The 25,267-nt window shown below is 43.2% G+C and overlaps 2 protein-coding genes across 5 annotated transcripts; both read left to right on the top strand.

The window, feature by feature from the left end:
• The first annotated feature begins 232 nt into the window (after window positions 1-232).
• Window positions 233-23,186, top strand: Hspa14 (heat shock protein family A (Hsp70) member 14). 3 transcript variants are annotated; one of them, XM_038333845.1, is made up of 15 exons: window positions 233-422; window positions 1,834-1,914; window positions 1,998-2,080; window positions 2,239-2,301; window positions 10,120-10,168; window positions 10,301-10,406; window positions 11,855-11,945; window positions 13,653-13,757; window positions 14,530-14,691; window positions 15,211-15,366; window positions 17,444-17,546; window positions 20,296-20,508; window positions 21,077-21,250; window positions 22,316-22,386; window positions 23,010-23,186. In XM_038333845.1, the coding sequence occupies exons 1-15, from the start codon at window positions 366-368 to the stop codon at window positions 23,086-23,088; spliced, it is 1,593 nt and encodes a 530-aa protein (XP_038189773.1). In that variant the 5' UTR covers window positions 233-365; the 3' UTR covers window positions 23,089-23,186. The 3 variants fall into 3 exon arrangements, with proteins under 3 accessions (XP_038189773.1, XP_038189774.1, XP_038189775.1); XM_038333846.1 differs by lacking the exon at window positions 2,239-2,301 and having other exon boundaries at window positions 234-422; XM_038333847.1 differs by lacking the exons at window positions 233-422; window positions 1,998-2,080; window positions 2,239-2,301 and having other exon boundaries at window positions 1,835-1,914.
• LOC119816849 (zinc finger and SCAN domain containing 29) lies at window positions 1,861-8,502 on the top strand. Of its 2 annotated transcripts, none has more exons than XM_038333848.1 (4): window positions 1,861-1,914; window positions 1,998-2,080; window positions 3,960-4,687; window positions 5,202-8,502. In XM_038333848.1, the coding sequence occupies exons 3-4, from the start codon at window positions 4,126-4,128 to the stop codon at window positions 5,723-5,725; spliced, it is 1,086 nt and encodes a 361-aa protein (XP_038189776.1). In that variant the 5' UTR covers window positions 1,861-1,914; window positions 1,998-2,080; window positions 3,960-4,125; the 3' UTR covers window positions 5,726-8,502. The 2 variants fall into 2 exon arrangements, with proteins under 2 accessions (XP_038189776.1, XP_038189777.1); XM_038333849.1 differs by having other exon boundaries at window positions 1,862-1,914; window positions 4,199-4,687.
• Window positions 23,187-25,267: the final 2,081 nt, after the last annotated feature.

Raw genomic sequence — 25,267 nt, 5'->3', positions numbered from 1 at the left:
GGCAGGAAACAAGTGACGCAATTATGCCAAGAGTTCCCATTGGCTTTCGTGAACCGGGCTCGGGCGAAGAAGCTAATGAGCCTTTTCCGGTCCTTTCCAGTTTGCGCGTGCGCAGTACGGCATACACGGAGGGCTCCAAGGGAGCGCGGAGCGATGCGCTAAAATTATTGGCTAACCGCTGTGAAGGAAGGCGGGATCCTTATGCTGATTGGCTGCAGCTCGGGAGGCCGGCGCAGCAGGCCGGACGCAGTAGGCGGGCGGGAACGTGAAGTCTCCGCAGTGCCTGCTGGGTTTGCTTCGAGGAGGCTAGCGGTGCTTGCTGAAGGAAGGGTCCCTGGTTGAGCTGCTGTGGTCTCCGCCGCCTCATGGCGGCGATCGGGGTGCACTTGGGCTGCACATCGGCCTGTGTGGCTGTCTACAAGGTAAGATTGGAAAGCTGGCTCTGGGGTTCGTGATGGCTACCCTGTTCCCGGCCCGGGAACCTTACGTACGAGCGAGTGGCGATGTTGCGGGTTCTCTGCTCGTCCTCCACAGCCAAGCCCGCTGCGTGGAGGGTGGATGCGGAAAGGATATCGGGAACTCCGGGATTCCCTCCTGGGACGTCGGGGCTGATGTCTCCTTTGAGCCTTCCGGGAACAAGAAGGCCATGGGATACCCAGAGGAGTCTCTGGAACCTCAAACCTGCAGGGTTCATTTAGGAGACCGTGGCCATAGAATGACCAAAGGGTTAAGAAGACGTCAGAAGGGGGTCATCATTCTTGTAAAGATACCTAGAACAAGCCTGAATGTCAGAATCCCCTGGATGCCAGAGAGATCTTAGTGACCGTGACAGCTGACCCAGGTCATGGTGGCATCACGGACTCGGGATTCCCGGAGGTGGGAGGTCTTTGGAATTTCTGGACAACCAGAGGCGCTGTGGAACTGGAGCCTAGAGAGGGGTAGCTGATTAAGAATTGACACTGCTGTACACACTTGGTGATTCAAGGAGCTGTGACATTTTTCTCCTCAATATCGAGGCAGAAGGAACAACGACAAGGAATTTACCCACTCCGGGTTTAAGCGTTACGTGTGATTTATAAGGAAAGTCCCAAGGGATTAGCTACTGCATTTGTAGGAAAGTAGGGGGAATTAGCTCCTGCATTTGTAGGAAAGTAGGGAGGAAAGGTGTATTTGTGGGAGAGTCATAGTCGAAATGCTTGCTAGTTATTGTGTATAGAATATTTGATTCGGTTTATTGTACAGAACTAACGGGGGAGGGGGAATGCATGGAGTATAAGCTGTGAAACTAATAGTGGCAGTTAAAAAGATTGATAAACCATTTTTTCTTTGCAAATAGATGGCAAAGTAACACTGGTGTAAATGCCAAAGTAAAACAGGGTGATACAGAGAGAGACACTGTAGGATGTCATAAGGCTTTGCAAGCTGCAGTCTGGACCAGTCTCTGAGGACTGCACCCCAGAGTAGCCTTGCAGAAGCGCTTTTATTGATTGTTACACAAAAGGCCTTTTAGCAAGTCAATTTTCAAATGCCAGAACCTCTTACTGATCTCGGAGTTGTCTGAGGAACCTAAGCAATTCTCAGCCGTTGCCAGAATTCCTGGTTTGCCAGGAAGGTCTTGTGACTTGGGGTCGTGCAAAGGCTCTGAAATCCCAAAGGAAGAGCAACCACATGAATCTCAGGTAACCATCACTGATTGTTTACAAACGGTTACTTCAAGGCCTAAATGGCCATCACTGACTAAAGGTTCTTCTAAAAGTCTATGCCCTGCAGGTATGTTCAGTGAGCTTGTGTAGTCCAATGCGAAAGAAGTAACCCTTGTCTGTGTCTTTTTAGGATGGCCGGGCCGACGTGGTTGCGAACGATGCGGGGGATAGAGTCACGCCAGCTATCGTTGCCTACTCGGAAAATGAACAGGTCGCTCTCCTACCCCCCCATCTTTGTACTTGAGAATAATGACGGCTCGCATGCGTTGTCGTTAACGTGCTGCTCTCTTTCAGGTTGTTGGTCTGGCAGCAAAACAAAGTAGAGTAAGAAATATCTCGAGCACAGTAGTGAAGGTGAAGCAGCTCCTTGGCAGAAGGTATGGTGTAAAATCCTTTTTAAGATGTGCTAACCGAAGACATACGCATGCAGGTTGTAGGCAAAATGCAAGCCTAGAGATACTCCAGTTTATTTGATGATAGTCGTCTTGGGGGGTACCCCAGTGCGTTTGCTCAGAAATTCAATTCTTGTTGACAGGTCTATGGTGTTAATGAATGCCGGTGCTCCTTTACTCTTGGCCATTTGTGTCAGTCACAAGCGGTACTTTGAGCAGTTTGCATTTTTATATAGTTTTTAACTGAGTGAACTTGAATAATTTTGTGGGAACGTGAAGATTTCTCTGCATGGTGATTGAGTTTTGCAAAATCTCTTAAAATTGGTCATAAATTATGTAGCTGCTATCGATTTTCCTCCTAGGGGGCCCTTCTGACTCTTTCTGGGAACTGCTTTTCCAATTGACTCACAAATGTAATCATTGGAGAAACCGCTTAATTAATGTCTTAAGCAGGTCAATCATCTGTTGTGACTTTAATTAGAAGATTGTAGAAGCTTCCTTCCCCAGACTTCTGTCTCCTCAAATTATAGATTATCATAATAATTAGGGCCTTGTCGTTTTTCTCTGGCGTGGTAGTACTGGGTGGTGTTTTAAGTGCTTTCACATCTATGATTCTATTGAATCCTCTCGACAGTCCCATACAAGTTGGTCGGACGGGTACTGCCTTTTGCTGTTGGCAGATGAGGAAGTCAAGGCACTTGGAATTTGTGACTTCTCCAGATTAAAGAGGTGGATTAGGAAAGCCCGCAGGTCAGGACTCCTCGTAGTCCTCAGCTTCACCCTGGTCTACTTCATTTAATGAAAATGTAAAGATTAGACATTTCTTTGCAATGATTTTAAAACTTAGAAATTGTTAGTTAGATGTAATACTTTATATAACATACTTATTTTACTAGCTCTTGCCTGTTTAGTACACTGAACTTGATATCACAATATTTAGGAACAAATTCAGATTTGTGTGTGTGTGTGTGTATGTGTGTGTGAGAGAGAGGGAGAGGGAGAGAGTGATGCTTATGCGCGCATAGCCTTTAGCTTTATTAAGCATATTAAAAATAAGTTGGTATCAAATGTTTTTTAATTATAAATGGGGAGTTGTAATAGATCTTGAAGCCAGAGTCATTGAGGAGCTAGCAGTTTTTTTAGTAACCCTTGCCCTTTGGAGATAATCCTAGTTTCACGTGAAAGAAAATAAAAGCAACCAGTATATTATTAGATTTACTTGTTCCCCCAGTGGCCCCGTCCTGCAAGACTATATAGTTGAGTATCACCAGGACACTAATGTTGAGCCAGTGAAGACAGAGAACATTTCCAGATCTATCCCCTGGAAGCCGGTGATGTTTTGATTTGTTTCCTTTATGCTGCCATGACTGTCATTTATCACATTATGTACTTTGTATTAGCAGACCAGCTCAGGCTCACTTCTCTAGCCTTGAAAGCTAAATCCACTTAGCAAGAATGCCGTGGAGCGTCAGATGGGTAACACATAGACACACCACAATAAATATACCAAAGTTAGTAAAAGTCGAGTACCATTCAGACATACACTAGACCACAGCCCTGCTAGTACTTTTTCGTGCTCAGGTTATTTTTCTCCTTGGCCTAGCCCCTTAACCAGACCATGGTCATTTTTATAAAACGTGGTTATATCAGGTCTCAGCCTTGGGTGCATTTAGCCCTTTGTAGAAGAGCCAGTCCTTTTGTTCCCAAGCCGTTAAGCCCATGGTCGGGTACTTCCTGTGAGGAGATGAACTCCCAGAGTCTTGGCCATATGCCTCTGACCTACACACAGGAAGCACTACTTAGCTTGCTGCCAGGATGATCCTTACACCTTCCCTGTAACTCTCATTCCCCTGTGGCCTTCCAGCCAGAAGTGTGGTCCTCAGACCTGACTTCTCAGCCATTAGCCCTGAGAGGAAAGAACCGGCTGGCTCCTGGACAAATGCTGAGAGCACACAGAACTTCCCCACGCCTTCAAAATTGTACCCTGCTGCCCAGGAGCTCGCTTCAGTAGCCTTCCTTCCCAGTCCACCATGGCCACCACCAGTAGCAGTGCGGGCATCCGTTGGTCCAGACAGGAGACACGAACTCTTCTCTCCATACTAGGCGAGGCGGAGTACATCCAGCGCCTCCAGACTATGCATCATAACGCAGACGTCTATCAGGCCGTGTCTAAGCGGATGCAGCAGGAAGGCTTCCGTCGCACCGAACGCCAGTGCCGCTCCAAGTTTAAAGTTCTGAAGGCATTATATTTAAAGGCCTATGTTGCCCATGCCACAAGTATGGGGGATCCACCACACTGTCCATTTTATGATACGTTGGACCAGCTTCTTCGAAATCAGATAGTGACGGACCCAGACAACTTAATGGAGGCTGCCGCTTGGGCCAAGCACTGTGATCAGGATTTAGTGGCCTCTGTCACTGCAGGGGAAGAGGGAGCCAGCTTGCGGAAAGTGAAAAGGGCACAGGAAGCTGGTCATCAGCGTATTTTGCAAACAGTTAAGGAATCAGATGAGGATTGTCAGCTGAGAATCTGTGACCGGATACCAGGAGCCAGTGACCTTGAGGACTCCTGGGATGACTCCTCGGGTGCAGGTAACTCCCAAGCATGAACAGGACTGGGGCTCAGAGTCACTTGGTCCCAAGTAGTGTTAAAAGTTTGGGTAGCACCGTCTTGAGTATAACTCTTGATTTCTGTCTCATTGGACCCCCTTTTTCAAGTACTCCCAAGTTTTTAACTATGAGCTTACATATATAGTCAAACCCTTCGCACGTGAAGACATGCTCTTTCAAAACATGCTAGTTTGGTCATGATTTGTGCATGCCTGGCAAATGTTCCAACACTGAATGCTATGTCCAGCTTTGGCATTATTTGTGATGGGTACTTAGGAATACATAGAGGAAAGAATGGGTTGATAGCCACATGGAAAGGGTCTTGGGAAACTTACGGGGCCAGTTTTATTACAGAATCGTTTCCTTTTATTCCCTCATGGAAAGAGACCTTCCCAAGAACTGCCCTACTTTTGTAACGGTCGCAACTCTGTTGCTGGCTGCAAGCATTCCCTCAGCAGGAATGTCCTCTCTGCAACACTGTGGCTTTCTTTTTCAGGGTGCTCTCAAGGGACCCCCAGCTACAGCAGCTCCCACCACCTTTCCAGAGGTGCAGTTGCTCCCTGTCAGAGCGGCCCCATGACCAGACTGGGTGTGTCGAGGGAATCCAGTCCCTGTACCAGCACCAGCCGAAACCCTGTTGGGGCAGCCTCCACACCACAGCCTCCAGGCGCCTCTTCCAGAGTTGCTTTTATCTCTAGTGGGGACAGACCTCTGACCAGTGAGCCCCCTCCCCGGTGGGCAAGGCGAAGAAGGCTCTCAGTGGCCAGGACCATTGCAGCTGAGTTGGCAGAAAACAGGAGGCTGGCACGAGAACTCTCCAAGAGAGAGGAAGAGAAGCTGGACAGGCTGATCGCTATTGGTGAGGAGGCCAGTGCCCAGCAAGACACCGCTAATGAGCTGCGCAGGGATGCCGCCATCGCCGTCAGACGCTTGGCAACGGCCGTGGAAGAAGCAACTGGTGCTTTCCAGCTAGGGCTTGAGAAGTTGCTTCAGAGATTGATTTCAAATACCAAAAGCTAGGAACTGATCGAAGGGATGTATTTCCCAGACTGGTATAACTCCATTTCTATCAGCTACCTTCCAGTACCCTGGCTCCTTTGCTGTGTCTTTTCCTGAGATTCTCCCTGACGGAAAGGCCCTTGAGGAATGGAAGCATGGCCTGGAAGAAACCGGAAGGAACAAATCGATAGCTGGCTTGTCCTGGCTGCTCATCCTGTGAGGCAATCTTCTTTCCCTCGCCAGCAGTCTCCTCGTCTGTTGAGGGGATCAGTCCTTCCTGCCCTGCCTACCTCACAGGGTTGTTGTGAGGACCGAGTGGCTTATAGATGTGTAAGGGTTTCAAAGCACTGTACACATGTCAGTTATGACTGAGGCGAAGCTGGGGTAAGCACAGTCGTTTACAACATACAGAGATGTAGTGGTGTCCCGTGACCTCATTGCTTGACTTCATCAGTTTAATTAGTCTGGGCACAACTGTGTGTGTCTTTGTCGCTTACATTTTCACCGCTGTGTCTCTGACACACCTACTTGCTAGCACTTCTCTCAGACCAGCTTCCCCGCCTGGTCTTTGTAGAGATGAGGACCTGGTACTGAGCACTGTGGAGGTAAGCGGTTAGTGTCGGTAGACTTTGAGAGGGAAAAACAGTGATTGTTTTATAAGGTGGAGAGTGTGAGTAAATTCTTTGCCTTTCGTATTATTTGAGCCCGTTTAGATGCATACGTTGTATGTTTACATTGTGGTTGCCATTTGAACCCGGAAACAACCTGCATTATATCCATTTCCAGTCTGCTTGTGGCCGACTGCATTTGTCTCTGTTAGCTGATGTTTGGTTCGGGCCCTAACATGTTATTGAGGGCACGTCTAGATCCAGAGTAACTTTTCCCCCTAAGTGATGTAAACAGGAGATCATAGGACTAATGGGCGTGGTGTCAGAGAGCAGCTCTGTTTGCCCTTTAGTTTTGAGAAGACTGGGAGGTGGTAGAGGCTGATCCCAGAGACAGCTCTGTAAGCTCAGGCCTCACCCAAACACATCCTGCGGGGAGGTAGTGGTGATGAACTATACTGCAATGCTATTGTAGTGCTGCAGAAAACACAGGTAAGACTCTTAGGGGCTTAAAGCCCTCCCGCAATTAGGAAGCTTGGGAGAAAATGTTTTAAGAGTTTTTTGGGGGGTGAGTGGGGTGCATTGCGGTTAGGTGCTTACAGGAAAGCTGGACATGTAAATTAGTAAAGAAAAGGACAAAACAGTGGTGGGATCCCTGGAGCCTTGAACAGGTGTAAGAGCACACTGCTGGAAGATGAGGCTATGTGAGCAGTGTGTGTGCGGAACGCACTGGGGTCTGCCCATAACTCACATGAGCAGTATGCGTGTACAATACACTGTGGTCTGCCCAGAACTCACATGAGCAGTGTGCGTGTGCAATACACTGGGGTCTGCCCAGAACTCACATGAGCAGGGTGTGTGTGCAATACACTGGGGTCTGCCCAGAACTCACATGAGCAGTGTGTGTGTGCAGTACACTGGGGTCTGCCTGGAACTCACATGAGCAGTGTGTGTGTGCAATACACTGGGGTCTGCCCGGAACTCACATGAGCAGTGTGTGCGGAACGCACTGGGGTCTGCCTGGAACTTACATGAACAGTGTGTGTGGGGAACGCACTGGGGACTGCCTGGAACTTACATGAGCAGTGTGTGTGTGCAGTACACTGGGGTCTGCCTGGAACTCACATGAGCAGTGTGTGTGCGTGTGTGCAATACACTGGAGTCTGCCTGGAACTCACATGAGCAGTATGTGTGCAATACACTGGGGTCTGCCTGGAACTCACATGAGCAGTGTGTGCAGTACACTGGGGTCTGGCTAGGACTCCTGGACTCCAGTCCTGTCACAATTGTTTTCATTGGCTGAACCACTTACCCTAGTTGTGCCACCATTTTTTTTTTTTTAATCTCTAGGTTGAGGAATTTCTACTAGATAATTTTTATAATACCTTTCAGTTCTAGAATGGTAAAAATGGAGGTGAGCTCTTTATAATATTTTCAGTCTGCTGCGGGAGCTCAGTAGCTATTAATGTATGCTTGAAATACTGTTTACAGTTGTATTTAAGGACACCTCGATAGTATTGATGTTTATTGATATTCTGGTGAGATTTCTGAGCATCATACTGAACATCCGTAGATAGATGTCTTTCTTTCATGGAAGTGGATATGTAAGTGTATGTTGTTTCATGTTTTAGGCCATGACGTGGAAAAATGAATATCTGTTGTAACCAGATAGAGCTAATACTGATAAGTATTCTGGGGAGTGGGGACAGAGAAGTACTCTGAGGAGACTTAGACCTGTGCCATAGAGATCTAATAGTGACATGTAGATGGGCATCTGTTCAATATGGGAGAAATGCTAAGGAACAGAAGTGGAGTTAAATTTGAGGTATTTTGAAAACCCTAATGGGCAGAGTAACCAAAATAAGGGAATCAAATACTAGGTCCTGAGGAGTTAACAAGAAAACTTGCAAAATCCTAGAGGAGACAGTGTGATGGTAGAGGCCACGTGCAAGGAAGGCCTGACCTTCGCCTTCCCATTACCTCCTCCAACAAGCCTCTCACCGTTCCGTAACTCAGGGTCTTATCTCACGTGGGAACTAACAACCGTCCGTCCTACCTACCTCACAGGGGTGTTGTGAGGACCCAGCGCACAGGTGAATGCCCGTGTAGATGTGGGCATGGAGGGTAGCGGTAGTGCGAAGGAGGCCATAGCACGTGAGTGCTGGTGTTGGCAAACCCCGAGACCTGAGAACGTGGACATGGCATTGCTGGTAAGAAGCCGTGGTGCCGTGGTAGGACCAACCTCCTGAATCCGCAGTGTGAATGAGGTGCCCTCTATGCCAGCCGCCCACCGCCTGTTTCTCTGTTACATACCTTAATCCTGGTGTAGACAAATAAAATTTTGACTTGTGTGGAACTGTGGGTCTGTCCACTGCTTTCTGATGACAGCTGATCCTTTGTTACCTCCATCCTGCTTTCTCTGTCTACCGTGAGTCTCCAGTGTCAGTTTTGTGTGTACTGCACCCTGTCCTCAGACCCTCTCTGCATGACAGTCAGGAAATGAATTTCTAGGAGTTCTGTCAATTCCGTAAACACCCTTCCTTGAAAATGATCCTATGCTATTGGCTAATAACTTAAACTCCATATAGTAGATGTTCCTGGCCAGCTTGAATTCTGTTCTGAATATGTGAGAATTATGCAGAACTTAGAACACTGGTACAAAATCCCACTCTGGGAAACTTTGTGTTCTCTTCTACTTCCCTTAAAATATCTGGAATGAGGGTCACATGGTTCAGAAAAACAGGAGGGCCAGGCAGTTTCTTTAAAAAAGAAAGAAAGAAAGAAACCTAAATTCTACACTATAGATCCGGTTGCTGGCCAGTTATATCATTAATGTAGCTGTGACACATGGGGCAAGCTTACATCTGGCTTCTACTAATTCTCAATTTTTAGGTGATCGGAGAAAGGGAAGGTGAACTTGCATATGATTCCAGGATTCTAGACCAGTTTAGCCCGTTTTAAACCCTTCTGTCCCCTCAGACGGCCAAGGATAAGGTTCTCACATGGCCACTACTAATTTCCAGCTCCTATTAAGCTCTGAATACTTGAGAATGGCCACGGCTTTTTGGAAGACTGCTAGGAAGGGGCAGACTGGTTTGTCTCAATTTCTACATGAAACTAAGTGAAGGATCAGAGTTTTTACCTGTCTTTGATAAACAGAATTCACGGAGTGCTCACTTACAATGTTAGACAAGACTGCTGGTCCTGGCCCTGTTCTGCAAGTCACCACCCCTCTCTGAGCGTGTCTCTAAAATAATGCACACCTAGCTTGTCCCACTTGGTATTATGAGTGAAAATAGTGTCAGCTGCAGACATTAACATTTTAGTGACATACCCATTTTTACGTTTCATAGATGCAGTTATTTGGTATTTTGTATGGGTATTAACATAATGTCTTTTGGTACAACTTTCCATATGCAACATCCATACTTTTGCTCAAAGTTTTGGTTTTTGGTGTTAAATGTGGGGTGAAGTCTTTACTCTGGGTTTACAGTCTTAACCTCCTTTGTATCTCTGGTTCGGTCTGCAAGGTTATAGGTGTTGAAGTGTAGGGTGTAAGATCATTAATCAGTTCATTCAAAAATGTATGGCAAGGTCAGAACAATAGTTAATTACTTTCAAATGCAAAGAACAACAATTATAGCCATTGTAAAATCCTCATTAAATTCAAGCCTCTCTTCTTGATCAGTTTAATTGTTGATATGTTTTCATATCTATTCAGTGGTGTGAAGAGTACAGACTTCTTTAAGCCTTATGTATCTACAATATTAATTTTTTAATGCTGAGGTATCTCTATCTCTTTATGAACAGCGCTGCCGATCCACAAGCTCAGAAATACATCTCGGAGAGTAAATGTTCAGTGAGTATGGTTCTTTTACTCTCTCCTCCTTACTCAAAGCAGTTGCCAAAGTTCATGACATACTGAACTGAAATTCATTTAAAGTTCTTATTTAAATTATTCTACATTTGGGACAATTGTAATTTTTTTTAGGTCACTGAGAAAAATGGGAAATTGCGATATGAAATAGATACTGGGGAAGAAACAAAATTTGTTAATCCGGAAGATGTTGCCAGACTGATATTCAGTAAAATGAAAGGTACTGCACAAAAACTAATTGTTAAATTACTTTACAACTTCATGTATGTATATATATGTATGTGTGTGTATGTAAATATATATGATATTTATTTACACGTACAAGTGTATATGTCAGTATATGTACATGAGGGTAGAGGTATCCTCTGGAGCTGGAATTAGAAGCACTTGTAAGCTGCTTGATGTGGGTGCTGGGAATTGAACTTAGGATCTCTGCAAGAACAATACATGTTCTTAACCACTGAGCCACCTCTGCAGCCCCTAACTGTTAACTTTAAATGATCCCTTAACTTTAAAAGAGTTGGGATGGTGGTTTGCAGTGTGAGAAGCTGGAGACAGATGTGCGCCTGGGGCTTGCTGGGTGGCCATCCCGGCCGGCTTGAAGAGTTCTTGGCAAGTTAAAGCCATTTTAACATGCACACACATGCGTGCATACGCTCACACACACAAGCAAACAAAAAGATCTGAAGGGACAAACAGTGAGTGAGTCCACAAATTCGCAATTAGATCTATACTAGATTTTGCTTGGCTACCAATTGGCTCTGACCTTAACCTTCCCTGTAAGGACAGGCTGAGTAGCTCATATCTGAAATGCTTGGGACTAGAAGTATTTAAAATTTTAGAGATTTTCAAATTTGGGAATATCTACCTAGAATCTGCCAGTTAAGAATCCCTAATCCAAAATTCTGAACTCCAAACTTTCCAAAATCACAGACGTGTTGAGCGCTGCTTTGGCGCACTGCAGATTCCAGCTGTTTAAACAGTTTGTTTGAGAACTTCAAGGTCGGTAATGCCCTTCCCATGGTGATGTAGACGGATTGATTGCCACTCTGGTTTATCACCTCTCCAGACAAAGGCTGGGAGAGTCAGTAGCACTTTGTAGAACAGTTTGGGGAATTCTAGTGTATATTTCTTACCAGGCTCAGCTCAGCTTTGCGGTTAAGATCTGGTGAGGCCTGGCTGTGGTGATGCACACCTTTCATCCCAGCACTCAGGAGGCAGAGACAGTGGACCTCTGAGTTTGAGGGCAGCCTGGTCTACAGAGTCCCAGGACAGCCAGGACTACAAAGAGAAACCCTGTCTTGAAAAATAAACAAAAAATCTTGTGAGAGGCAAGGCAGTCTTTTAATGTCCTGAGCTTGAGGACATGAATCTTCACATTAATGTCTTTGGAACTGGTTCCCTGGACGCAATCTAATTTAGATTTCAGTCCAAGACTGAAGAGCCAGGCTCTTTGGGAAGTACCTGGTTCTGTGTCCACACGCCATTATGGAAACCACAGGAAGCACTCATGACTTAAGAGCCATAGGAGGGGAGTGGACAGGGTGGGCAAAATTGGGAGTTTTGCTTAGTGAGATCTTTGGCCTCAGTCAGGAAACTACAGAGCGTTTGTTTCGTCACCTGACATGTCCCATCATAATCTTTTTGTGTCTCCTTGTAAATGTACAGAAACAGCGCATTCTGCCCTGGGCTCAGATGCAAATGATGTAGTTATTACCGTCCCATTTGATTTTGGAGAAAAGCAAAAATCTGCTCTGGGGTAAGTGTACTGCCTTAGCTTGTTAGTTAGAAGAAATAGAAATTGCACTCAGTAATGAAGTGTGAAGTTACATTTGGAACTAGCTTAGGCAGTACAGTGGCATTTGTATTTCATGGTAATATCATTAATACTTCTTTTTATGAAGCACCAAGAGAATTTAGTATTAAATGCTGTGTGCCCTCTTAGCTGTTTTATTGGGAACTGCACTTTGCCTGTTTCATGTAATTGAAGCTTATGTGGGTAATACGTAAGAATGCTGTAAAAAAAAAAAAAGGTGATTATTGAATAAAATGGACACAGTAAAGAAACCAAAATAGCTGTTCCAAGGGTAAAAGAGATGTGTTTATTCCGAACTGCCAAGGCTGTCTCAGGGAGGCTAGGGTTGTGAGGGAGGGGTGGGATTCCAGGGCTTTAATGGAACTGGGTCCCTGGGAGGTGGGGAGTCTGTAAGCTATGGTCAAGGACTTTGAAGTGTGTAACAGGTACTTGTTGAGTGGGGGCTGAGGAGTTTAGATCTTGATATGCTAATAGGCACCACAGTGTGTGTTAATGGAGAGCCAGAGTCCCCTCCGGAGATAAGGAGAATGCTTCCTTTTAGGTAGGGATTTCTTGTAACCAGTTAATTATTGTTTATCTGAGTTCTTAACGTCTAAACCAAAAAAGTTAGGTTTGACCCTCACAGGTGTCCTGAGTGTGAGTTCCCTTACCTGTGTTGTAGCAAGCAGAGAATTAATTGTGGGTCCAGAGTGAAGAAATTGGGGAATTCCACATGTTTTAGACATTTTTATCACTTCCTAAAATCTGCAATCATGGAGATTTATTTGCTTTCTTCATTCAGTCAAAAATTAATGATTTCTTTTACCTCCTAAGATCCAGTATATCCCAGTAGAGTACATAGAGACGAGTGAGATGTGGCTCTGACCTCAGAATTAACTCTAATTATGACTGTGGTTGTTGCTTCAAAGGGGGATATTCTGAGCTATATGGAGGCAAGGTGCCCCTTCTAGACTTTCAGAGCCCAAAGGCTCCCCCAAAAGAAGTGAACTTCTTTCTTTCTTTTTTTTTTAAAAGCATAGATGTATTTAAGAGCTACCTTGTCCCATTTCTTTCTCTTTTTTTGTGTGTATCCACACGTGTGTAGTGTGCATGTGTGTTTGCTGGTACCTTTGGAGGCCAGAGGTCCCCATCGGGTGTCCTCTTCAGTCACTTTCCACCCCGTCTCTTGAGACAGGGTCTCTCATTGAACCTGGCACTCAGCCATATGCCTGGGCGGCCTGGTTATCAAGCTCCTTGATCCTGTCCTGTCCCCTGCCGTGCTCGTGTGTGCATACACACACACACCCTGCCCTGGCACTGTGGTTACAGACACACACCGTCACACTTGTGTTTTATGTGGGTGCTGGGGATTCAAGCCCAGACCTTTCATGCCTGTGTAGCAGGCCTGTTTACCAACCGAGCCACCCCTGAGCCCTGACAGTTTATTTTTTCTTATTCAGTGTAAACACAAACTATTTTGTCAAGAAAACAGGCTCTGAACAGTGTATTTTTAAACAGTGGATTCCAATCATTTTCTTTCCACATGTTCTATTTCTTGCACTATTTTTGAGTATCATTTGCTAGTGCAAGAACCTTTCAGCAGAGCACCCCTACAAGTAGAGGACTGAGCATGTTGTGATCTAAGATTCATTGAGAGCAAATTGTTTACAGGGAAGCAGCTGGAGCCGCTGGATTTAATGTGTTGCGACTAATACATGAGCCATCTGCAGCTCTTCTTGCGTATGGGATTGGACAAGACTGCCCCACTGGGAAGAGGTACATACCACATCTGTAGTTTTCAATGCGATTACAGCGGTCATGCCCATCAGCATGAAACTCTCATCTCACTCGTCCTGAACGGCTGAGAAGGAGATAGGGAAAGCAGGAAGTCGGAGGCTGAGAGTCCTCCTGTCACCCTCATTTTGTTGTAGAAATTGGGTAATTACAGACTGACCCAGTTTCCAGCTGATACGCGAGTGCTGTCGATCTTACCGCACTTCCAGTTTTTGGACATGCTTAGAAACGGCCGGCATTATCTTAGCAGAGTGATGGCCACACACGCTTAGAGAAATTAATGTAGACAGTGTTGGCTTTTCCAAATTGTTTGACCCTGTCCAAATTTCTCATGGTTAGAGAAACTAAAGTGGATAAATCACTAGGAAATTATTTTGAGATAAGCTAGATTAATATAAAAATGTTGCAAGTTATGAATTCTGATATGCCAAAAATAGGGAGTTGGCTTGTAGTGCCCTTGTGCTTTAGATCCATAAGCTGTTGTGGTAACTTGTGTAAAATTAACAGGATTTCTGTACTTGATTCTATTCAGATTCATAAGTTAGCGTTTGAGGTCTGGTCCTCATAAAAAGGGTTTCTTCAGCGTGGCTGATGGAAAGGGCAGTGGTTTGGTTGTTCAAGGCTGACTTTAGCGCTGACTGGAGACAGGCGAGGGTGGGCGTGGGACAGCCGCTGTCAGGTTCAGAGGCGCAGTCTGGCCTTGAAAGGCTTGAGTCCTGGATGTGTCACCCTTCTTTTTCTCCTTTCCTTGAAGCCATGTCCTGGTATTTAAGCTTGGAGGAGCATCCTTATCCCTCAGTGTCATGGAGGTTAACAGTGGGATGTATCGCGTTCTTTCAGTGAACAGCAATGATAACGTAGGGGGCGCGCATTTCACAGAAACTTTGGCGCAGTATCTGGCTTCAGAGTTTCAAAGGTGAGTACCCAGTTCCTGATTGAGGCTTCTCTTCAAGGCTTTGGTTTGGTTTTCCCCAATTTAAACTTTTTCTTTTCTTTTTTCTTTGTTTGTTTGTTTGTTTTAAGATTTATTTATGGGGCTGGAGAGGTGGCTCAGCTTCTTGTAGAGAACCTGAACTCAGGCATAATACACTGTTAATGGCTGAGCCGTCTCTTCAGTCCCAGCACCCTGAGCTGTCAGTGTCCTAGCTAGCTCACACCACACACAGTGATTATGTGCTGATTTAAAGGTGAGGCACGTAGTCTCTAGTATGATTGTTGTACCTGCCATAGACTCTGATGGTTACTTGATACAGTTCAAAATGATATAAAAATTGGTTATTTTTCCTGAAATAAAGGATCCAGACAATATGCTTAGAAAAGTTTAGCAGCATTAGAAACCCCATTACTAGTATTTGATTAATTCATTATTGCTGTAATGGCATTATTAAATTATAAATGGCCCAGGACCTCTAAACTTCCAATGTTACATTTCTAGGTTGTTCAAACATGATGTGAGAAGAAATGCCCGAGCCATGATGAAGTTGATCAACAGTGCTGAAGTGGCCAAACATTCTTTGTCAACCTTGGGAAGTGCGAATTGTTTCGTAGATTCATTGTATGAAGGTCAAGATTTTGATTGCAATGTGTCCAGGTAAAACTGATACCCAAAATAAAGTTCAGACATTCCGGGAGCGTGTTGTGCATATAATTTTCCAATGTGTAACTTTTCTTTCTTTGATTATATGTAGAGATAAATTTGAGGCTTATTTTTATCACTCTAAATAGGTGTTACAGTTGGATTACAAAGTTCTTGCTCTGTACTTACTGCTCTTTAATGAAGACTGAGATCGGTCTTGTGCCTGCTGTTTTGGCTAGGCTAGCTGGCCAGTGAGCTCTCGAGAAAGTTACCCATGATATCCCCTCACTTTCCCTGATGCTGGGGTTACAGGCACATGTCGCCATGCCTAGTTTGTTACATGGGTGCTAGGGATTTGAACCTAGGTTTTTACCCTTGTAGAGTAAGTGTTCTTACTCACCAAGCCATCTCCCCAACCCTTTGTTTTTTGAGACAGGGTTATATAGCACAGGCTAGCCTCAATCACAGTACCTGAGGATGACCTAGATCTCTTGGTCCTCCTGCATTTACTTCCCCAGTCCTGGGACTGCAGACATGAGCTACAATACCAGTTTGTGCAATAGTAGAGCCCTGGACTTCATACATACTAAGCAAGCCCTCTGCCAACTGAGCCACATCCCTAATCATTATTTATACTTTAATCATTTCTATATTTCATAAAAAAGATCTAATGTGCATAAAATAGCTTTTAATATAGCGTGTCTTTTATATGATCTAAGACATTGCTGACAAGTGATTGCATCTTCACCCAGGTGAGTGGATGCTGCCCTGCCTCTCATATTGCACCCTTAGTAGCAGTAACTCTAGTTAGCCTGTTGCAGTTGCCACAGCAGCAGTCTGACAACAGACTGCTTTGAAGCACAGCTAGAATTACCCAGCTTCCCAAGCTGTGTTCTTAGGATTCCCTTGATTGGTTTTGGGCAGCTTCTCTCTCATAATTGTCTCACAATTGAGGCTCTAGCCTTCTGTTGGCTTTTCTGAAAATCCTACCCATGATGTTTAAATCAAAGTCATGTTGGACAGAGGGAAAAATTAAAAACACTGGTTTGGGAGCCTTTGTGGTTAGTGGCTGGCTCTTAGCGCAGACCAAATGACAGAAACTGCGTCCTAGTGCACTGGAGTCTCTCAAGGCGGAGAAGCTTCACATGATTTCTGTTTTCAGAATGCTGTAGGCCGTTCGTGCAGATGCTCAGTGTGTGCTTGCTTATTCATATCCATGTAAAAAGGAAATGAAATTTGTTGGTTTTCGTTAAGGATTTATCTAAAAGATTTCAACCATAAAGAATATTTAGTTTTTTATAGGTAAGAAAATTTAAAATTATCTGCATTTGAGAAATTGAATGTGGGTCAGCAAGATGGTTCAGCAGATAAAGATGCTTGATGACCTGAGTTTGATCCCTGAAACCCACATGATGGAAGAAGAGAATCTACTAAGTTCTCCTCCATATGCACAGGCACACACATATAAATAAATCTAAAAGAAATTAAGTACATGGGAATCAAAGTGAGCCACCACTCTTGGCAACTTGTAGAACTTGCCGTGCATTTAATTGAGATTTCTGAGTTCTTGTTGTCATTCATTAATAAAGTGTGATAACTTGAAAAAACAGTATGAAATGGGGTAGTTTAGCTTTCATGGAGGGAGTCTGTTTTGGTATTACACGTCAGTGTACAGCTTTCTTAGTACAGACCGGATATTCTTGTACTGTGATCTCAGGCTGTAAAGGGAAATAACTAGGAATAATTGTTAAAGCTTGAACATAGGAAACAGCAAAATGGTCCAAATGTTCTGTTGGAGTCGGCAGATTTATTGTTGGGCATACCGTGTGTTTGTGCATCTTCTTAGCTTTTTTTTTTTTTTTGGACACTTACGGGTCAGCTGTGAGCAAGACAGCTCTCCCTTTGAATTGGATATTAAATACCGTCAGATGTGTAGGTGAATAACTCATGGACAGATGGACAGACACATACACACACTTAGTGACCTGCAAACCCATTCTTAGGAAACTGGCGTTCCCTGCTGAGAAGTCACACTGTACTAAGCCTTTGCTCTGCTCTCTCTCTGTTCCCATGTTCACATCTGTGTGCGCAGAGCAAGGTTTGAGCTGCTTTGTTCTCCACTTTTCAACAAATGTATAGAAGCCGTCCGAGAACTCCTACGTCAGAGTGGATTCACAGCAGATGATATTAACAAGGTAATGCTCTCTCCTTTCCTAATCTGTTTTAGGGGCAATTTCAGATTTAAAACATAGGGAATAATGGTGTAAAAAGATTTGTTTCAGAACTTTTGTTAATTATGATCTGGTAAACTCACATAGTTATGTGTATATTCTGTTTCCTCACCAAAAAAAAAAAAAAAAAAAAGATAACACCCTTACAGTATATCTTAATATATGCTTATCTATACGTGAGACAGACAGATAATGAAGTGTTGTGTCCTGTGCATCAGGCACATGTGCTTGTTGACCACTAAACATCAGCTCGGAAGCAGGCACTGTCATCTGCCCCAATTTGTTGAGACACTCAAGTTCGGAAATGAAGTGATTTCCTGAAGATCTTGGGGTTGGTTTGAGTAGAAGCCAGATTTAACCCAGTATCATTCTCGAATTGGGGGGGGAGATGACTTGCAGAACATAAGCAACTCCTGGACAGCTGCATCATGGGAAAGCCCCCACCAGCATGGATGACAGCTCTGCCTCCCCAAAGGGCCCTCTCCTTATAGGCAGCCCCAACCCACTGCCTGCTGTCCCCAGCAACTGTTGCTCTATAACCCAGGGGCAGGCCTTGTGGGTCTGGATCCTTCTGACCTTAGGAGGTTTCCTTAGTTTCCTGAGTTTCCGGCTTCCCCCGGAGCGCTGTTTGAGTTTAGTGGAGAGAGCTGCACAATTGCAGTGTCATTGTCTGCACCTTACAGACAGTGTAGGAGAGAGTGGCAGTATTTCACCGTAGAAGTAAGGAGTATAGCTAATTCTGAGGGTTCTTGGGAACAGAAACTGGGCTGCCCCCTGGGGAACGGTCCAAAGCGTGCTGCTAATGGTCAGTTAGTGTCACCCTTCTTCGTTTGTCGTGGGGCTCTGTCATTTAATCGCCACTACAGTTCAACTCTGAATTGCTTGAATTGAGGTAAAATAGTCTTAAGCCTTAGACTCTTGCTTTGGGTATACAAGCTTTTAAGAGCTGAAAACCCTCTGTCTTTCATCTGTTGCCCTGCTCCACTCAGTGCTTTTCCAGAGCAGACATCTGTGTCTTGCCCAGGTTGCATGTGAGTAGCAGGCTTTCGTGGCTGTTGCCCTGGCTTCACACAGGACGAGGGTTAAAGGAGCAGGAGCAGCCATGTGCAGTTCCCACTCATGGAGTGTAAATTAGGAGGAACATCTGAGAACATCTGCTACCTCTAATGCTTCTGTTTAGACAAGCCTGACAGTCCAGTGGCCAGTTCTCCCACAGGGAAAGGAGAATGGGCGGTTGGGCTTTATAGGCACTTAAACATTTAATCCACAGAAGCACTAACAGGTAGACATTAGCTACATTTTCAGGTATCTTACAAAACAACGAAAACTAGAAGTAAGAACAGGTAATTAGCACCTTGTGTAAGGTAGTGCGTACACTAATTCTAGTACTTGGGAGGGTGGAAGCAGGAGAATTAGGAGTTCAAGGTCATTCTTGAGTGCGTGTAGAGCTCAAAGTGAGCCTGGGCTATATGAAACCATCTCTACCCCTTAGCTGCCCCCCCCCCCGTCAAGTCCAGCCTTCCCCTCATCCCCAGAAAGAGACAATTAACCATGTTACTGTACAGAAGGTGTATTACAAATTACAGTATAAAAGAAAACTATTTTCTATTCAAAGTTAAGTTGGCAGAAGAAATATCATTCCTCAGATTCGGCACTTAAATAACGTATTTAGTCTAAAGCTTGCTCTTCACTGTCATATTAGTAGTAACACTATGTTCTTTTCATCCTAAAATGAAAAAGACAAAATTTTGCAGGTTTTTTGGGAGGAGGAGGGTGCTAACTTACAGTTTACTAATACAGCTTTTTGTTGAATATGAGAATTTTTAAAACATTCTGCATTTTTTTCTGTGGGTATTTACGGGGCTCATAAAACTTCAGGAAAGTATTTCTTTATTAAAAGTAAACACACTTTTTAAAAACCTGGTATTTCTCATACGCTCACCTGAAGGTTAGCCTGGCACCTCTTGTCTCACACCACATGTTTGAGAGCATCCATTAAAAGATTATTAAATAGCCAGGCAATCGTGGCTCACACCTTTAATCCCAGTACTTGGGAGGCAGAGGCAGGTGATCTCTTGAGTTCGAGGCCAGCCTGATCTACAAAGCGAGTCCCAGGAGAGTCAGAAGTGTTACACAGAGAAACCTTGTTTTGAGTCCCCCCCCTAAAAAAAAGATTATTAAATAAAAAGCTGTGGATGAGTAACTTTCCCCAGCTGTGTGTTTAGTCAGCATTCTGCATGACCAGCGTCTCAGATGCTGATTGGATAAATCAAGGAGAATCCTGAGGGATTTACAAAGTAGTTTTATATTAAGTTCTCCAGAGATGAGATTTAGTCAGCATACTGAGTGCTTAAAATACAGTTTTTGTACAAATGTAAAATATCTTTTTTCTGAAGGCCCTTGCTATTTTTTCATGGTAGAGACAAAAAAATTGTAATAAAGTTCTCTAATGGAGAGATTAGCAATATATACCTGTACATAAACATTTCTTATAAAGTATTGGGATAGGACAGAATGTTAACTACTTTCTGTTTAGTTGATTTCATATTAACCATAAGCACAGTATATTTCTGTTCATATTTTATATACTGTGATTCTGAATTTAAATTAGTTTAGAGGAAAGGATATGTTAAGTACATTTGTGTGTTTGATAACATAATATGTCAAACACGTTCTCGTGTTACAGTGGCTCATTATATTCTTCATGTTATAGGTTGTGCTGTGTGGCGGGTCTTCAAGAATTCCAAGGCTGCAGCAGCTGATTAAAGATCTCTTCCCAGCTGTGGAGCTTCTCAACTCCATCCCTCCAGATGAGGTCATCCCTATTGGTGCAGCCATAGAAGCTGGGATTCTTGTTGGGAAAGAGAGCACTTTAGTGGATGACTCTGTCATGATAGAGTGTTCAGCCAAGGATATTTTGGTTAAGGTAACTAGGGGATGACTCTCTTATGATACAGTGTTCAGCCAAGGCTGTCTTAGTTAAGGTGTGCTTAGTTTTCTGTTCATCTCCATAAAGTTACTACAGATTGATTGCTGTAAGTTTTCATTTTATTACATTTCACTGTAATGTGTTTTTGTTTTTGTTTTTTTGGTTTTTCGAGACAGGGTTTCTCTGTGGCTTTGGAGCCTGTCCTGGAACTAGCTCTTGTAGACCAGGCTGGTCTCGAACTCACAGAGATCCGCCTGCCTCTGCCTCCCAAGTGCTGGGATTAAAGGCGTGTGCCACCACCACCCGGCTTCACTGTAATGTGTAATAAGCCCCGTAGTAAGTAAAGTACAGTTTTTAAAGACCAGCTTCTCGCATATGTAGAGAGAGCTATGTGTCCATATGTAATTAAACAAAGGGAGGTGGAATGGGGTCTTGTACCTGTGTTTTCTGTCTACTTTCCAGATTGTCAGCAAGGACTATATATTTTCTTTCAGCAGGAATAATGGGCTATTTTCCGTTTTAAAGATAAAAAACAGCATGTTCACTTTGCTTTCCTGCTTCCTAGGGGGTTGATGAATCCGGTGCCAACAGATTCACAGTAGTGTTTCCATCCGGGACTCCTCTGCCAGCCCGAAGACAGCACACCCTACAAGCCCCTGGCAGCATATCTTCCATTTGCCTTGAACTCTATGAGTCTGAGGGGAAGAACTCTGCTAAAGAGGAGACTAAGTTTGCACAGGTAAATGCAAAGCATTGAACACTCTAACTTTGTCACAGGCAAATATTTAGCTTTTCCTTTAAAGTCAGTTCAGTGATATCGCCATTAATTCAAAGTGTACGTAGTCTGCTAATATTCTTCTTACTCATTTTTTAAATGAGAAGAAATAAGTGATCCTTTATTTGAAAGTGTTAAAAAAAATAAGAATGAAATCATTTTGTGATTATGCCACTTCTCTGTGCTCTTGGTCAGTCTTAGTAATTATATTACTGGAAAGAAAAGATCAAACTTTCTGTTTGGTAAATGCCAGGTGCTGTGTGAGGTAATGTTTAAATAGATAGAACCCCTGACTCAGGTAATCCTCTGATCTCCGCACTCATATCAAGTCTCAAGTACGCACATGCACTTGGAAAATAAATAAGATAAAATGATTTTTTTTTTAAAAAAAAAGCAAATTGCAGGAGTTATGTGGCACCAAGTTGGGAAGAGGATGTTTCTGTGCTTCCATCTGTTCTCGCCTCCTTTTCCAGATGAGTCACAGGATGGTGATTTACTTGTGAGGTTATTCAACATGATCTTGGCAACGTATGTGAAGGCAATGCCAAACTCCTAGTTTGCTTTTTTGGAATACCAGTCTTCCAGAAACTAAAATTTTATAGACTTCATAACACCTCTTCTGACTAATATAATCCCAAAATTCTGTATATTTCTTTTAAATGGGTAGCATTCCAAGTACACACAGAAAGTATTTTGGAGCAAAATCTATGTTACTGTTGATTGTGGCTTAATTTCCCCACCCCCAAGTGCTCTTTGTTTCTGAGGACAGTACTTCTTAACAGCAGTCATGTTAATGGGATATGACATAAAAGAGGGACAAACACATTAATTGTCTTATATCTCCTTCCTCTGAAGGATATATCTGTACTTAACAAGGCTTAATGCCCTAACCTCTGAATGCTCTTTAAATGGTGGGATAGTTGAAAACTGCCCCGTTTTAAAAGGTTTGTGATTAAAAACTAAATTTTGATCCTTTGCAGTAAAAGTACTGAATCATCTTTGTTTTTTGTTTTGTTTTTGCACAAACAGGTTGTGCTTCAGGATTTAGATAAAAAAGAAAACGGATTACGTGATATATTAGCTGTTCTTACTATGAAAAGGTACATCATTAAATCCTTACAATATTATGAAGACTTTCTGAAACTTGGTTCCATTAAAGTTTGTCTACCTTAACCATGAAGTAGGCAAATCTTTTGTTAAAACGCTACAGCAATTTCCACTATGAGAGTTTTTATTTTAGAAAGACGTGTACACCAACTAATTAGTGTTGTGTGTCTTCTGTGGACCCTTACTGCTATGGAAAAGCTAATCTAGGAAATTTACTAATTAAACCCAGCTGCTGCCGTTTCTTTACAACCAGGCCATCTGACCACTGTTTATTTCAAGTAAATCTTTCCCATTTGACTTTAGGAACAATATATTCTGTAAATCATACTTAGAAAGGATATTGAACTCACTGGGATGACCTTGCCATGACCTGACTTGAGCTTGTATAAAGTTTTAAGCTTTTATCATCTTGGATTTCCAGAGTATATGGCTGGTCTCAGAGATATAGCAGGAAATCTCAGAGCTTCCTAGAAATAATACATGCTGAATATAAGGATACCAAACTTCGTTTAATCTTTACCTTAATAAAGTTCTTTTGAAAATTTCAGTCTTCTCAGTGACTTTGTGTTTGTATAAGTTGAGCTTATGGAATGTAATTTATTTCTTGTTTCTTTAGGGATGGATCTTTACAGGTGACATGCACAGACCAAGAGACTGGAAAATGTGAAGCCATCACTGTTGAAGTTGCATCGTAACTGTTTTAGATAAACCAAGACTTTTTTAGAACCATTGTATCAACATTATTTGGTTTTGTGTATAAGTGACGTTTATAATAAAATGCTTTTTCAATGAATAGTATAAGCTATGTTTCTATTAAAATACAATTCATTAGTAAGTATTGGAGTCTTTTTTATATAAGATTAGCCATTATTAATGGAAAATAGGGACTTGTTAATTAAGATATTTAAGACATAAGTTGTTAAGACCGAAAGAAAATTTACTGGAAATTTTAGATGTATTAAATGTTCTAATTTTAAAAGATTTCTGTTGATTTCTTGATAAGAGCAAGCATTTAAATGCCTTTCATAATAATTGAGAACAGTTGCAGAATGTAGTGTATTAGCTTCCTTATTATTGTGACAGAATACCCAAGAGAAAAGCTTACAAAGGGAAAAGGTTTATCTTGTTCATGGTTTCAGAGACTTCCATCCTTTATGATGGGGAGGGCGTGGCACCGCAGCACACATCATTGTAGACTGGAAGCAGACAAAGGAGTATAGGGAGGGACCAGAGCAAGAAACTCCCTTCACCTGTGCCTTACCCCACTTACTTTCCACCCATCAAATCATGAATCCAATCCATTGAGTAGAACAGAATCGCCAAGATCCAGTCCCTTCCCACCCAGCACCTAACTCCTAATACATGAACCTTTGAGGAATATTTTATATTTAATCTGTAACATTCTACCCCTGATCAAAGGTTTATTATATCGCACAATGAAAAATGTATTGAGTCCCTCTCCCAAAGTCCCCATTGTTTAATATTCTTCAAAAGTCTAAATTAAAAATTACTGATACTCAACCAGGTAGTGGCGACACAAGCCTTTAATCCTAGCACTTGGGAGGCAGAGGCAGGCGGATCTCAGTGAGTTCAAAGCCAGTCTGGTCTACAAAGCAAGTTCCAGCATAGACAGGACTATTGTACAGAGGAAACCCTGCCTCAAAAAAACTATATACTCAAGACAAACTCTAGCTGTTTGCCCTTCCAACGTTTGAAAAGCAAGCTACATAATTCTAGCATATGATGGTACTGAATAAATATTTTCATCCCTAAAGAAAAGCATGGAATCAGACCAAAGCAAGATCAAAACCTCGTAAGGCAAATACTAAATCTTGTAGCTCCGTGTCTGGCACCAAGGACACACTGTCATACTGCCAGCTCCAACAGACTGGGTCCTGTGTATGGCCTTGTCGGCTGCAACCTACATCTCTGGATCTGGCTCTGCCCACTGCCTGCAGCTTTCCTTGGCAGATGTTCTACACTCCTATCATCTCCAGCATCTTGAGGTCTCCATTCTATGGCTTTATCTTCAATTTCATGTATTCCCTCTCTATGTTGCCACACATTGCCTGGCATCTCAACTCCTCCTTTGAAGTCTAAATTTAAGCCTCTGTGACTCTCCTGGAACCTGCATACCTACAAAACCACTTTCACATGGATGATCCCAAGGTCTGCAACCAGCTCAAGCAGTACCTACCCCATCTTGAAATCCTTGCCCACTGCGTGCCTGACTAGCTGACAAGAGTGAAATAAATTGTGGGCAAACAGCTTAGTAGGAAGCCCTCTGTGAGCAGAGTGCCTCAGATGGCTTTAGGGTTTCTGCGAATTTACACATTTTTACCCCTGAGGCTGCAATAAATGGGATCTCAAGGATTCCTGAGATGGTCTCAAGTCATTTTCCCTACTGATACAAAGTACTTGGCTTCTTTCTAATAATCTAATCTTTTAAACATCCACTTTCTTTGATGCAACTCCTGTTTTAATCAAAATCTTATCTCCAAGCATTTCTACTCTGTACTTTGCTCCCCACCAACAGTGATGAGACCACAGAATATTTGACTACATTGATTTTATTCTACCAAATTAGCAAAGTATTTTTTAATTCAGCCTCATACAAAATCTTAGGGCATGGGTAAGAACGTGGACAAGTTGTGTCAGAAGGTGGAGTCTACACACTTCCCAGCTGTTTCTCTACCTTCTGCAATCTTCCGAGTCTGACTTTGCCGTCCACACTCAAGTCTGTTCTGATCTTCCAAACTCCTATAGGAGTTGCCCATTTAACTGCTTGCAGCATTTTAGGGCTACTCTAGCCTGCATTTCTGGTGTTTCCAAATTCCTTCTATACACCAGTTCCAAAGGCTTCTGATAACATCA

This window comes from Arvicola amphibius, chromosome 6, assembly GCF_903992535.2.
Source record: "Arvicola amphibius chromosome 6, mArvAmp1.2, whole genome shotgun sequence".
NCBI classification, from domain to species: domain Eukaryota; kingdom Metazoa; phylum Chordata; class Mammalia; order Rodentia; family Cricetidae; genus Arvicola; species Arvicola amphibius.
Note: the sequence above shows the minus strand (reverse complement) of the source record. Positions and strands in the feature narration are given on the sequence as shown.

Coding starts and splice junctions, on each gene's coding strand:
- LOC119816849 (XM_038333848.1), top strand. CDS start 4,126: ATGGCCACCACCAGTAGCAGTGCGGGCATCCGTTGGTCCAGACAGGAG. Junction 4,688..5,201: donor GGATGACTCCTCGGGTGCAG/GTAACTCCCAAG, acceptor TTTCTTTTTCAG/GGTGCTCTCAAGGGACCCCC.
- Hspa14 (XM_038333845.1), top strand. CDS start 366: ATGGCGGCGATCGGGGTGCACTTGGGCTGCACATCGGCCTGTGTGGCT. Junction 423..1,833: donor CCTGTGTGGCTGTCTACAAG/GTAAGATTGGAA, acceptor GTGTCTTTTTAG/GATGGCCGGGCCGACGTGGT. Junction 10,169..10,300: donor TCTCGGAGAGTAAATGTTCA/GTGAGTATGGTT, acceptor AATTTTTTTTAG/GTCACTGAGAAAAATGGGAA.